Here is a 13,639-nt window from a genome sequence, read left to right as displayed (position 1 = left end):
ACACACTAGTGTAAACCAGTCTTGAGGGCAGAGGTATATGGGTGTTGACTCCACATCAAATGATGTAGGTTCTTTCAGTCTCCCAGCATAACTAGCTACCACCCAGACACAAAGTTAGTACTTGGGTTGATGCACCCCAACATCAACCACACCTAGGACACCATGCTTGAGCTTGCAGAGGGACTAGTTCTGTAGAAAAATACTTCAAGGATCTCCCAAGCAATGTGGCCCTGCCACAGAATATCCCAGAGGATTTCCAGTGAGTATCCAGTGATGATGGTTGACCAGAAACCAGGGGCTCATTGCAAATTAGCATTTGCTAAAAATATGTTCTCATAGAAGTTCTTTATAATTCTCTTTTGTGTCTTATGGGTCCCATTCTTGTTTTGTGGAATTGACACACAGTATCTTCCACATAATCTTACCTATTAAATATTATAAACTAAGAAACAACATTGACACACAAGGTATACTCTTAGTTCTTCTTGGTTTGTATTATTTCACATAATAGTATACTTTTAATTTTCTGCAGTATGTTTTGCCAGTTCACAAATAAGAAAAAAATTGCTATTATCTGGTCATTCCTAACGTCACCAGATTGTCTTATATTTTTCATAATCTAATATAATTATGCCAGATGACCGTCTCTACTTGCTGAAATAGTGAGTGTAGCAATGGCACCCTTCCTGAGGCTCTTGGTTCATCCTGGTACTAATTCACAATCGCGTCTGCATATTTCTTCAATGGGATCTCCCCCTACTTAAGAAGGCTTCAGCACATTTTCCTGAAGGAATAGAATATTGTGCCCCAAGAATCTCCTTCCTCTCCTCTGATGGGCTATCTGACCCACTGTCTTTTTTCTACCATTTCCACTCTGGAATTCTAAGTGGTCCCTAATTATCCCAAGCATGGATACTGAACATTTCTGCATTAGCCATCATTCTTCAGGTATTAACATTTTCCTTATAATTGCTGCTGACTTATTTATCCTATTATTGTTCTGCTGTGGATTCTGTGTGATATCATTCCTCTGAATGTCCCCAGTGCTCGAACAATCCTAACCTGACTTTGCATAAGAATTTAGCTCTTAACATAAGATACAAGTTGTTACTTGAACCATCATTTGAATAAATTATTTGTTCTTAAAAATTTTGTTATTTACACTATAAAAATATCTCATATACTTTTCTTTAATCAGCTTTTAATTTTACATGAAATATGCATTACAACTTGGCATTTTGGGGTTTTGTACAAATCATTAGAATTGTCTTGTTTTATACCATTACTAGAAAATAGCTGTATATTCTCAGTCTTAGACTATAGACTTAGACTATAGACTATAGACTGGTAGTGCCTCTTATTGCAATCACTTCTAACAGAGCAAATAAAATTGCCCACAATGATAGTTATTCTATGTTTTTGAAGGCATAATACCCACCCACATATACATGATGAGGCCTTAGACATCTTACAGTTGAACACATTATAAGAAATAATTTATTATGTCATTAACTTTGAGAAATTCTTGTTATGTAGTCAAATATGAGATGGCAGTTCTGATTTCTAAGGAACATTCTGATTTAGCCTCTCTGTAGATTTTGAATGATTAATACTTTTCACTCATTTTGACCAGAGAAATGTTTTTTCCCTTAGCTAAAGAAAACCATGCTCAATAAAAGAATGCATTCCTGGAATCTGACCATCAAAATAACTTTCCTCTCACAAACTACAACTGGACTTCTGGGAAATTTTTCTCTGTTTTACTACTATTTGGTCTATTATGGAGAATGCAAATTAAAGACTATATATTTGATTCACATCCATCTAATATCAGCCAACACCTTGATTGTACTCTCTAGAGGAGTGCCCCACACAATGGCAGCTTTTGGGTTGAAGCAGTTTTTAAATGATTTTGAATGCAGATTACTTTTGTACATTGAAAGAGTTGGCCGCAGTATGTCTATTGGTGCCACCTGCCTTTTGAGTGTGTTGCAGACCATCATCATCAGTCACAAGGAATTCTGTTGTAAGGACCCAAAAGCCAAAGCTTCTAAGTACATTGGCTGCTCCATCGGCCTCCTCTGGGTCTTGTACATCTTGATAAACTTAATTTTCTTTCTGTACCCAATTCTCAGAAGGTATAGTAATAATGTGACAAGAAAACAAGATTTTGGACACTGCTCCACTCTAAGGTGGAATGAAATCAGTGCCTCACTCTATGCAGCTCTGGTGGTGTGCCCTGAAATACTGTTTTCTTTGCTTGTGGCCTGGTCCAGTGGCTGCATGATTGTCTTTCTGTACAGACACAAGAAGAGGGTTCAACACATCCGTAGCACTCATGGTTCCAGGAGAAACTTCCCTGAGTCCAAAGCTACGCGTCACATCCTGGTCCTGGTGTGTACCTTTCTGGCTTTTTATACTCTCTCCTCCATCTTACAAGGCTGCATGGCTCTTTTGTATAATCACAGTTGGTGGCTTGTGAACATCACTAACCTCACTTCTCTGTGTTTTCCTTGTTTTGCACCCTTTCTCCTTATGAATCATTACTCCATGGTACCAAGACTTGATTTTCTCTGGATGAGGAATGTAAACTCATGTATTCCTAAGTAAATTATATAATTTTTTGAGTATCAATTGTTTGCTCAACCATCTCCCTCACAATTCAGTACAAAAAGATAAGGATAAAGTACCTTGTCTTCAAACTATTAATGCAAATGACATTACTCAGAATTTTGTGAGCTGGTTTTATTTTGCCCCCATTAGCTCACTGTATGAGGATGATTTCACTCTTCAATTTACACTTTCTAGGCTTCCCTTTGTCTGGCCGATGTTCAAAAGAGATAGAAAAATGGTACTAAGCCAACCTTCTTCTGGCTTTCAATCTGCTAGGGCCTCCCGAGTGCATTGTTATTTCACAGAAATGTTATGGATCCTAAAGTCTAACTTCAAAGAAATCCGATACAGTGGCTATCCATGAAGTTGTTTATCAGGAGGCCCTTGTCTCTTTACAACTGTTATAATCTTCAGCAGTACCAGGGAACTTCTACAGCTATAACTTCCTATATATGCAACTTGCAGCTGTGATAGAGATAATGAGGTGTTTTTTTCTGAAGCTTGTAATAACAGTCTTCAATAATATCACAGAAGAGAGCATCTTCCCAGGACACTTTGTGAAAAACTATGATCAACATCTTCTGCCTCATACAGATATTGATTGGGGATGAATGATGGTTTCAATGTTATCTTGGTTTTTGTTTGCCAATATTGTTTTGAGAAATTTTGCATCTATGTTCATCGGGATGATTAGTCTATAAATTTCCTTTTCATTGTTGTGTTGTTATCTGGTTTGGCAACAGTGTAATAACAGTGTAATGTGGACTTCATCAGAAAAGTTTGGAAGATATTTCATACATTAAGAAATTGAGTTTTGAGGTTCCTTGAAGAACTAAAAGTAGAACTACTATGACACCCAACTTTTATATCATGGGAATATACCTAGAAAACCCCATTTATATCCATAGGGATTTGTTCCCACCCATGTTTATGGCTTCTCCAGTTACTGTAGCAGGAAAACGGAGCCCACATTTATATCCATACATAAATAAATACATTGTCAAATATGTGTTTATATATAAAATTGAATATTATTAAATTATAGTGATAGATGAAATCACAAAATGAGTAGGAAAATGGATGGAATTAGAATGCATAATATTAATTCAGGTCTTACCATCTCAAAAAATTCACATGTTCTCTTCTATGTGCAGATCCTATAAGGTATGAATCTGCATGTGTAACTAGGTGAGCATAACTTTAGTTTAATATTTAGAAAGGAGATGAAGAATGATAATGTTAGGCAATGGCAGAAAAGAGAATTAATGAGTTATGGGAGAAGTTATGAAGATTATTATTATTATTATTATTTTTAATTTTGAACTCTGCCATTTTTTCATCCTGTGGTGGATAAGGGTATAAAAATGTAATAAGTAGTAACAGTGTAAACTATCAGCAAAGCTCCATGGTTTCAGTATGGCTTCCTTAATTTTATAGATCAAAACTGAAATAAACTCATTTTGGACCTGGGCAAGTGTTCTTTTGAATGATTATTTCATTATATCTCTTAAAGGCTTTTATTTTTGAGTTCATTAAAATAAACTGATTTTAGCATATAGTAAAATTGCATCACAATTTATCAGATATTTAGGTATGGCTCAAGTATAACCAGCACCAAATATTGTACATCATCCTGATGGACAGGACACATAGAGAGATACCACTTGATTGTATTGTTAGATGATAGTAAAGGTTCTTTCTTTTCCTCCTTTACTGAGAAAAGACTGTTTTTCTTATACAGTATTGTCTACTTACATCTTCTCTTCCTTCTATTCCTCAGAATTCCTCTCCACCTCCCCTCCCATGCTGATTGACTTCCTATATGTCATTAGGAAAGAATTGGCTTTGAAGACATAACAACATAAAATAAGATAAAATATAGAGATAAAAAATCCATCAAGATCAGACAAAACAAACCAACCAAAGAAAAGAAAAGATCCCAAGAAAAGGCACAAGCATCAGGGTCCCACTCATTCATATAATCAAGAGGGTTGTAAAACTATTAAACTGAATGGTATAATATATATGCCTGAGACTAGATGAAAACTTTCTTTTTTTATTTTATTTAATTTATATAACAAAGTCCAATTAAATGAAAACAAACATTTATACACAATATTTGGGAATTTGGGCGTCGTTCTTTCCAAACTACTTCCTGCTGGTAAGGGGCGCTGTCTTGGGGGGATTCGAAGAAGATTCAAATATCCTGGCTGTAGTCTGTAGGGCTGTTTTGTCCAGCTGTTTTGAATGTAGGATCAGCTTGTACTCTGTTTCAGGTGGTCTGGCATGATCAAACCACATTAGTCTGGAAGGAATCCACATCTTTTCATTTTCTGTGGAAACAAAAATAGAAATCCTTTTCCCCAGTAACTTGTCCTTCAACTTAAATTTTGGAGTCAAAGCATTTTTTTAAAATTTAATTTATTATTTTACATGTCAATCCCAGTTCCCTCTTCCTCCCTCCCTCCCTCCCTCCAGCCCTCCCTCCCTCCTTCTGACTCAGGCCCCCCTGAATATGGGTCTCAGCCAGAAGGACTGAGCAGTCTAAGAGACCTCAGACAGTGGAGCCAGGATGTATCCCTGGTGCACTTTGCGAACATATCCCCCATGGAGGGATAACTGCCTTAATCTAGAGACAGGAGAGAAGCCCTAGTCCCTACTTCACAGGACCTGTCAGATCTACATGACCCCAACTGGATGGCATTCCCCTACATATGGAATTGGGGTGGGGGGATGGGAGGGGAGGGTGTTTAGAGTGCATGTGAGAGGGCAGAGAGGGTAAAAGGGAAGGAAGGAGGGAGGGAGGGCTGGGGGAGGGAGGGAGGGAGGGAGAGGCAACTGGGATCGACATGTAAAATAATAAATAAAAAAAAATGCTTTGACTCCAAAATTTAAGTTGAAGGACAAGTTACTGGGGAAAAGGATTTATATTTTTGTTTCCACAGAAAATGAAAAGATGTGGATTCCTTCCAGACTAATGTGGTTTGATCACGCCAGACCGCCTGAAACAGAGTACAAGCTGATCCTACATTCAAAACAGCTGGACAAAACAGCCCTACAGACTACAGCCTGGATATCTGAATCTTCTTCGAATCCCCCAAGACTGCCTGGAATATTTTCATGCCATGCTTTAAAAATTAATTTGTGTTCCATGATCCTAAATATTATAATAACGTTCTTATTAATTGTGATGCTTTTCATTTTATTCTTACTTTATTAGGTATTCTTCTCTGATTTAACCATACTCTGCTTCTAAGTACTCATAAATGAGGCAGGTCAGGCACTTGAGTTTTAATCAATTAATTTGACACAAGTAAGAACAATGTCAGTATCCTTTAATGTTTAGGGGTCTATGGTAACAAGAAGGTAAATTGCTATTGCTGATGATACCATATACTAGATTGATAGACAATGAGTTTTCAAGCTGGCAGTAACTGGAAGCTTCAACCTGCTGAATAGTTTTCACAGTGCTGGAAGTAATTATGCATCTTACTGAAGAGTGAACCCTGAGAGTTTTAACATCTAGAAGAATGGTGAAATAGTGACATTTTGTGATTGAACTGAAGGCATACATTACAAGAAGAATCCTATGACTGACAGCATCATCAGATGTTGCTGCATCCTAATGGCTTCCATGGGTAGGGTGGCGAGAAGGCACAGCCTCAATAGCATACAGCCACCAGAAGTCAGGTGTAAGAAGTACGGGTTTTTCCTCCCACCACTGGTCTTGTCCAGTCGCCACGCCAGCTCCAAATAATGCACAGAGACACTGTATTTGATACAATGCTATTGGCCAGGTGCTAGTTTCTTATCGGCTAGCTCTGTCTTAATTATTAACCCATTTCTATGTATTTCCACGTGGTCTTACCGAGAGTGGAGGAAAGGCAGTTCTGTTCTCTCCAGGCTCTCCATCCTGACTCCTCCTCCCTACTTCCTATTTCCTCCTTGTCTCCTAGTCCCTCCTATCTTCCTTTCCTATTGGCCAACAGTGCTTTATTCATTAACCAGTATGAGAAACATATACAGAATGACATCTCCCATCAGTCAGGTGAAAGGAAAACATAAGACTCATATTTAGCAGTCTGAAAAATCGTATATACCCTGCCAGCCCTCAGGTGATCTGATTACTTTGACACCTTGTTTTTGCCACACGCTGGTTAGGCACAGCCAGGGTATCTGACAGTAGCTGCTGCTATGCTCTCAGGCAGCGTGTCATGGTCACCTCTCATTGGGTAGGCATGATCAGGACCTCTGTGCCAGGCAGATTTGAGGTTTACTCATCTCTCAGTCTTGTAGGCCCTAAATTCATATATATTTACCCTTTATATTTACTACATGGGCACTCAGTGGGAGCCAGAGTTCTTTGTTCAGGTCTTGTTGAGGACATAATGAGTGGACTGTGCCTGTCTTAGATTGGCCTTCTGAAAAAAACTCTTAACTGTCATTGACTACCAGCCCTCAAAGAAGAGTGTTCCTAGAGAGCTGCCAGGGCTCAGGAACCAAGGGGGTAGCCTTTTGAATTCCTGATAAGTAGGGATGTTTAACCTCCTGAAGAAGGCTGTGAGAAGGGCGTCTAAGATCCCTTAAAACCCTAAGAGTCACCTTATTTGATGCCTAACCCTGTCAAATATGCTGTAGGCAACATTTAAAGAGAATAAATATTAACAATATTACCTCACCAATTAAGGCACATGTGAGCATCCAGGACTCTTAGGGATTTAATTTTGGTAAGTGATACCTATTCAGAAAATTGTCAATTTCCTTTAAATTTTTCAATTTTGTGGAGTACAGGTTTTGAAAGTATGATTTGATGATTCTCTGGATTTCTTCAGTGTCCATTGTTATGTTTCCTTTTTCATTTCTGATTTTGTTAATTTGCATGTTCTCTTTCTGCCTTTCCATTCGTTTGGATAAAGAATTGTCTATCTTGTTGATTCTTTGTATTGTTTCTACTTTATTGATTTCAGACATCAGTTTAATTATTTCTTGCTACCTACTTCTCCAGGGTGAGTTTGCCTCTTTTAGTTCTAGAACTTTCAGGTGTGCTGTAATTCTCTAGCGTGACTATTTTCCAGTTTCTTTATATGGCCACTTAGTGCTATGAACACTCTTCTTGGAACTGCTTTTAAAGTGTTACATAAGTTTCGGTATATTGTGCCCACACTTTCATTAAATTCTACATGGTCATTAATTTCTCTCTCTCTCTCTCTCTCTCTCTCTCTCTCTCTCTCTCTCTCTCTCTCTCTCTCTCTCTCTCCACAGTAGTGATGCAATTGAGCAGTGTTAAATTTCGATGAGTTTGTAGGCTCTCTGCAATTTGTGTTGTTGTTGAATTCTAACTTTAACCCATGGTGATCTGTTAATCTTATCAGATGGGCTTATTCCAATTTTTTTGGTGTCTGCGGAGATTTCCATTATTGTCATATATGTGGTCATTTTAGAGACGATTCCATATAGCACTGAGGAAAAAAAACTATATTTTTTTTGTGTTTGGATGGAATTTTTATAGATGTCTCTTAAGCCCAATTGTGTCATAACTTCTGTTAGTTCCTTACTTATTTGATAAGTTTCTATGCGGTCGTCCTATCCAGTGGTAAGAGTGGGGTGTTGAAGTCTCCAACTATAAGTTGAGTTTTAATAATGTTTCTTCTGCAAATGTGGGTGCCTTTGTATTTGGTGCATAGATGTTCAGAATTGAAACTTCATTTTGATGGATTTTTCCCAAGAGGAATATGAAATGGCCATATTTATCTCTTTTGATTAAGTTTAGTTTGAAATCTAATTTTTAAGTTATTAAGATACTACATCAGATCTTTCTGTAGGTCCATTTGATTGGAAAAATCTTTTCCCAACCCTTTACTTTGAGGTAACATTTGTCTTTGAAGTTAGGGTGTGTTTCTTTTATGCAGAAGAAGGATAGATTCTGTCTTCCTATCCATTCTAGCCTGTGTCTTTTTATAGGTGAGTACAGAACATTAATGTTGAGGGATATTTATGACCATTGATTGTTGATTATTGTTTGTTTTGGATTTGATGTTGATGGTGCTATTATGTGTGGAATCCCCCATATTTTTGGATTTGGTAATGTGGGATTATCCATAGCCTATGTGTTGTGAGTATAGTTAATTTCCTTGGGTTTTACTTACTATTACTTTCTGTAAGGCTGGATTTGTGGATATATATTTTTTAAATCAGATTTTGTTATGGAACATCTTGTTTACTCCATCCATAGTGATTGAAAGCTGTTCTATGTGTAGTAGTCTGGGCTGGCAACCATTGTCTCTTAGTGTTTGTTGAACATCTATTCAGTACCTTTTGGCTTCCAGAATTTCCATTGAGAAATCAGGTGTAATTTTCATAGGTCTATCTATATATGCTACTTTGCCATTTTCCTTTGCAGCTCTTAATATTCTTTCTTTATCATGTATTTTTTATTCTGATTATTATGCAACAAGGGGACTTATTTTTGGTCCACTCTACTTGGAGTTCTGGGAACACGAGGGGAGAGAGGAGGGAAATAAGAGAAACAGGAGTGTATCCAATACCCATTCATGATAAAGGTCTTAGAGAGAGCAGATATAAAAGGAACATACCTAAACCTAATGAAAACAATTTACTGCAAGGTGACAGCCAACATCAAAATAAATGAATCAAAGTGATTCCATGAAAATCAGGAATAAGACACAGATATCCATTGTTTTCATATCTATGCAATATTTTACTCCAAGTTCTAGCTAAGCAACAAGACAACAAAAGGAGATCAGGGAGTACAAATTGGAAAGGAAGAAGTCAAACTATAGCTGTTTTCTGATGATATGATAATGTACATGAGCAAGGGAATTCAAGATTATGGAGGGGAAATCTAAAGAGACAGCTGAACCAAACCAGTGGGAACTCATGACTCTAGACCATCGTTGGTGAACTTCCATGAGACTGAACTATGTCATTTGCATGTAGGAGATAATTGTGTAGCTGGCTCTATCTGAGGGGCTGCTGACTAAAGGACTAGCCTCTTTCTCTGGTGCAATAGCTAGTTTGTTGGAGCCCATTCCCTATGGTGGGATGCCATGTTCAGCCTAAATTCATGTAGGAGGTACTTGGTCCAGCCTCAGCTTAATGGGCCAGGCTTGGTCAACTTTCCACGGGAGCCAATACACTGGGGGAATATTAGATGGAGGTTGGATGGGAGGAGAGACAAAGTATGGTGGGAGGGAGAGCTGTTATCTCACTTTCACATGAATCTGACCTCAGAGATTCTGGTACCTTCCACAGGAGACCCCATCATCAATCAGGGATCATGAAAACTCAATGCCTTTTCATAACACTTTATCCCTTTGGATACTCAAGGAACTCTAAAATGTCTTTGCTAATTAAAAACTAGAAAATTTTCATTGATTATCTTGCCTCCCACAGCTAGTGCTGTCCTTGTCAGTGAAGGTGAAAAGAAAATTGCTGTTCTGGAGGGAGGTGAAGTCACAGAGTCACAGTCCTCTACAACGCCCTTGTTCTAACCTTCCACAGTGATGTGTATTAATGAGTCTGTATATGCCCAACGAACCCACCTACCTGCATAGACAAGAACCCAGGTGAGTACTGTGTGTTTCAGTCTAAGTGGTAGAGTTTGCAAAGAAGATAGGCTTGTGTAAGTGTTCATGTCTGGTAATGGGATCCGAGGTAGAAACACATCCATGGAACAGAGAATGCACAAGAAAACTTGAATGAGAGTTTAGTTAGATAATCCAAATTTTCCTAGCCTTGAAGGCATTGCTATTTTTTAAACTGTATTATAAGTTACTGCACTTACTGAGATTGTAAGAGCTGAATAATGTACCTCTTTTGAATATGCTGAAGGGTTGTGATAATAAGTCAATGTGATAATTCACCTTGGCTTACATGATGAGTGGACTATATCTTCAGTATTACTATTTGAGTTTTTTTTTAATCATGGTTTCATGTCATAGTAAAGAGTAGAATGAAAATGTATGGGGCACATATTCTTGGGAGGTGCAGGATGTGACTATGTTTGTGGAGTGAAATGTATTTATGACATTAAATTTATGATTTGGTTATAGAAGAAGTGTCTGAATCTGTAGTGAATAGTAATTTATATAATGACTGGTTTGAACTTTCTCACTCTTGAACTTTAGAAGGGACAATAAAAGGGAAGGTACAGTATGATTATCAGGTAATGACAGTAAGGACCGAATCCATCATGAGTTATTGTCCCTGATTTTATTATGCCCTAATATTAAACAGAACCTGGTGTCTTGACTTCACTCTATGAATCCTTATTGATAATGGAAGACAGAGCCTTGTGAGTGGTACGCCAGGGTTTACTCCTCCGCTTCATTTTTTTTAAATTTTATTTTATATAACCAAGTCCATTTAAATGAAAACAAACATTTATAGACAATATTTGGGAATTTGGGCGTTGTTCTTTCCAAACTACTTCCTGCTGGTAAGGGGCGCTGTCATGGGGGATTCGAAGAAGATTCAGAAATCCTGGCTGTAGTCTGTAAGGCTGCTTTGTCCAGCTGTTTTGAATGTAGGATCACCTGGTACTCTGTTTCAGGCGGTCTGGCTTGATCAAACCACATTAGTCTGGAGGAATCCACATCTTTTCATTTTTATTCATTATTAGTGTGCTACATCTCACTTGACAATTTTTAAGTTTTCACATTCTTCCAATTTGCTTTGTTGTCTCACATGCCTCACATTTGCATACTCATACATATGTAAATCAGCAAATTTGTCAGATGTATGTTGAAAACCTTTAATCAATGCACATGGGAGGAAGAGGAAGGCAGTTCTCTTTAATTTGAGGCCAATATGATCAACACAATGAGTTACTGGGCAATCAGAGCTACATACTGGCACTGAGTCATGAAAAAGTTATTAAAAAGGAGCAAATGCATGTGGACTATTAAAAGAAAAATTTTAGAAACTTAATATTCTTCTCATGCTATTATTTGTTAATCATATATTAGTGTTTTGTGTAGTAGTTTGTGCAGATTAATAGTGTCAGTATTATATATGTTCATACATGCATACATATTTATATGAGAAAAGAAAAGAAAACTCATACCCATATATACCATGGGAATTTTGCAAAGGAAACCTCATTTGTAACCCAATAGATATTTTATATTTCCAGGGAGTACTGGTATGTTAGCATGTAGGACTCTATCCTGTGCCTATATTAATTAATAGATCATGATGTATGGGTGGTCTTCAGGCTGAAGGTCCCAAGACTATTACTGGATTATAAATTTAACTTTCCTTTGATGATGTAAATAAATTTATTTTGTTTCTAATCTTAAAAGCTGAGATTATTGTCATTTTTGTTTGTATTTGCTTTATGTGAACAAATGTGACCTGTTTTCCAGAGTGTAGTGACATTCTAGGACTTTACCAGGCTACGAGTTTCACGTTTTTACACAGAACTATACCCAAATTTGTTATTTTCAACTGTTTCTTTCTTTCCTTTTTGTCATTTTAATTATCTTTTGTTTTTTGGTTACTAATTTTTAATGAACATAAATGTTGCATGTTTCTTTTAGGCTTTTTCCAATTTACTATTTTGATAGAAACATTCCCAACTTTTCCCATCTGTCTACACATACAATCCCTGCGTGTTTCTTCTATGCTGTAATCATGTTTTCTGTCTTATCCTCACTGGCCTTTCTTACAGAGGCTTTTTAAAACACTCTTATGAGCCACCAGTCTAGTTTTGTTTTTTTTTTTTTTTTTGTGCTTGACACACACTAACTGCCACATAATCACACGGTGTAAAAATTATAAGCTAAGAAGCCACACTGAGACACAACATACACTATTGATACTTCATGGCTAATATTGCCACACTTAATATGATACTTCCTATTATCTGCTTCAGCCATTCTCTGAGGCGTGATTTGATCCACTGCCAGGGCATACTATGGCGTATTTCTAAGGTCTCAGCTTATCTACCCACTTTGTTCTAACTTTTTATTTTTCAGATTTAAAGATACTCTAATAATTCTGCCCTAGTTCTTGATATCCCAATTTATTATATCTGTGTGGATGATTAGTGGGAAGAGCAATAGTGCCCATCTTGAGGCTTCTAGTTCCAGAGTTGTAATTATCAACAGCTGCTTCTGCCTCATTCTTTTAGGCGATCTTACACTATTTAAGAAGGCTTCACACATGGTCATCTGCAGGGATAGAGTACAGTGTCATCAGTCTCCTCTCTCTGCACTGATTGGCTGTCTAATGCACTGCTTCTTTCTTATTATTTCCACTCTAGGCTCATGAGTGGTACCTGAATATTCTAGTCACAGTTTCTATAGAAACAATGAACATTTCTCTACTAGCTTTCCTTCTTCACATAGTGACCTTCTCTTTGCCATTTATGCTGATTTATTTTCCCTATTACTCTTCTGTTGAGGATTCTGTGGAATTTTATCCCATTGGATGTTACCAATGTTCTAACAGTCCTAAAATGGGTTTTCACATATGTGTGTGTCTATGTGTTATGACTTTTCATAAGAGCAAGCTCTTAAATTAGTAAGGTATAAGTTGTCACTCAAACCAGCATTGGATGCATTTTATTCCCTTAATAAAAATTTCTTATGAATAATTGTATTTATAGTGTGACTGCTATATAAATTTTCATTACTCATCTTTGAATTTTAGATAAGATATATATCAAGAATTGTTATCCCCTCAGTTTTTTTACTGATCATTCATATTGTCTTCTCTTATACCATAGTTAAAAAATATGAGTATATATTCATTATTTTACATTATGCTCGGTTGGTAGTGGCTGAGTCCATTGGCCATCTTATAGCCACATGTATTATAACTAATAATTTCTTCTCTCATACACTTTGAGAAATTCTTGGTTGTAATCTGGATTGAGATAGTATAGTTAAGCTCCAAGGAACAGTTTAATTTAGCATGTCAGTAGTTCTTTGGATTACTAATTGTTTTCATCGATTTTGACCAGAGAAATGGATTTGGAAATTAACTAAAGAAACTCATCCAC

At 37.0% G+C, this 13,639-nt stretch overlaps 1 protein-coding gene across 1 annotated transcript; it reads left to right on the top strand.

Annotated features, from left to right (window-relative positions):
• Positions 1 to 1,665: 1,665 nt before the first annotated feature.
• Positions 1,666 to 2,610, top strand: LOC127238467 (vomeronasal type-1 receptor 4-like). Its single transcript, XM_051207085.1, has one exon. The coding sequence runs from the start codon at positions 1,666 to 1,668 to the stop codon at positions 2,608 to 2,610; it is 945 nt and encodes a 314-aa protein (XP_051063042.1).
• The last annotated feature ends 11,029 nt before the right edge of the window (positions 2,611 to 13,639 follow it).

Source organism: Phodopus roborovskii, unplaced genomic scaffold (assembly GCF_943737965.1).
Source record: "Phodopus roborovskii unplaced genomic scaffold, PHOROB, whole genome shotgun sequence".
Taxonomy (NCBI): Eukaryota; Metazoa; Chordata; class Mammalia; order Rodentia; family Cricetidae; genus Phodopus; species Phodopus roborovskii.
Note: the sequence above shows the minus strand (reverse complement) of the source record. Positions and strands in the feature narration are given on the sequence as shown.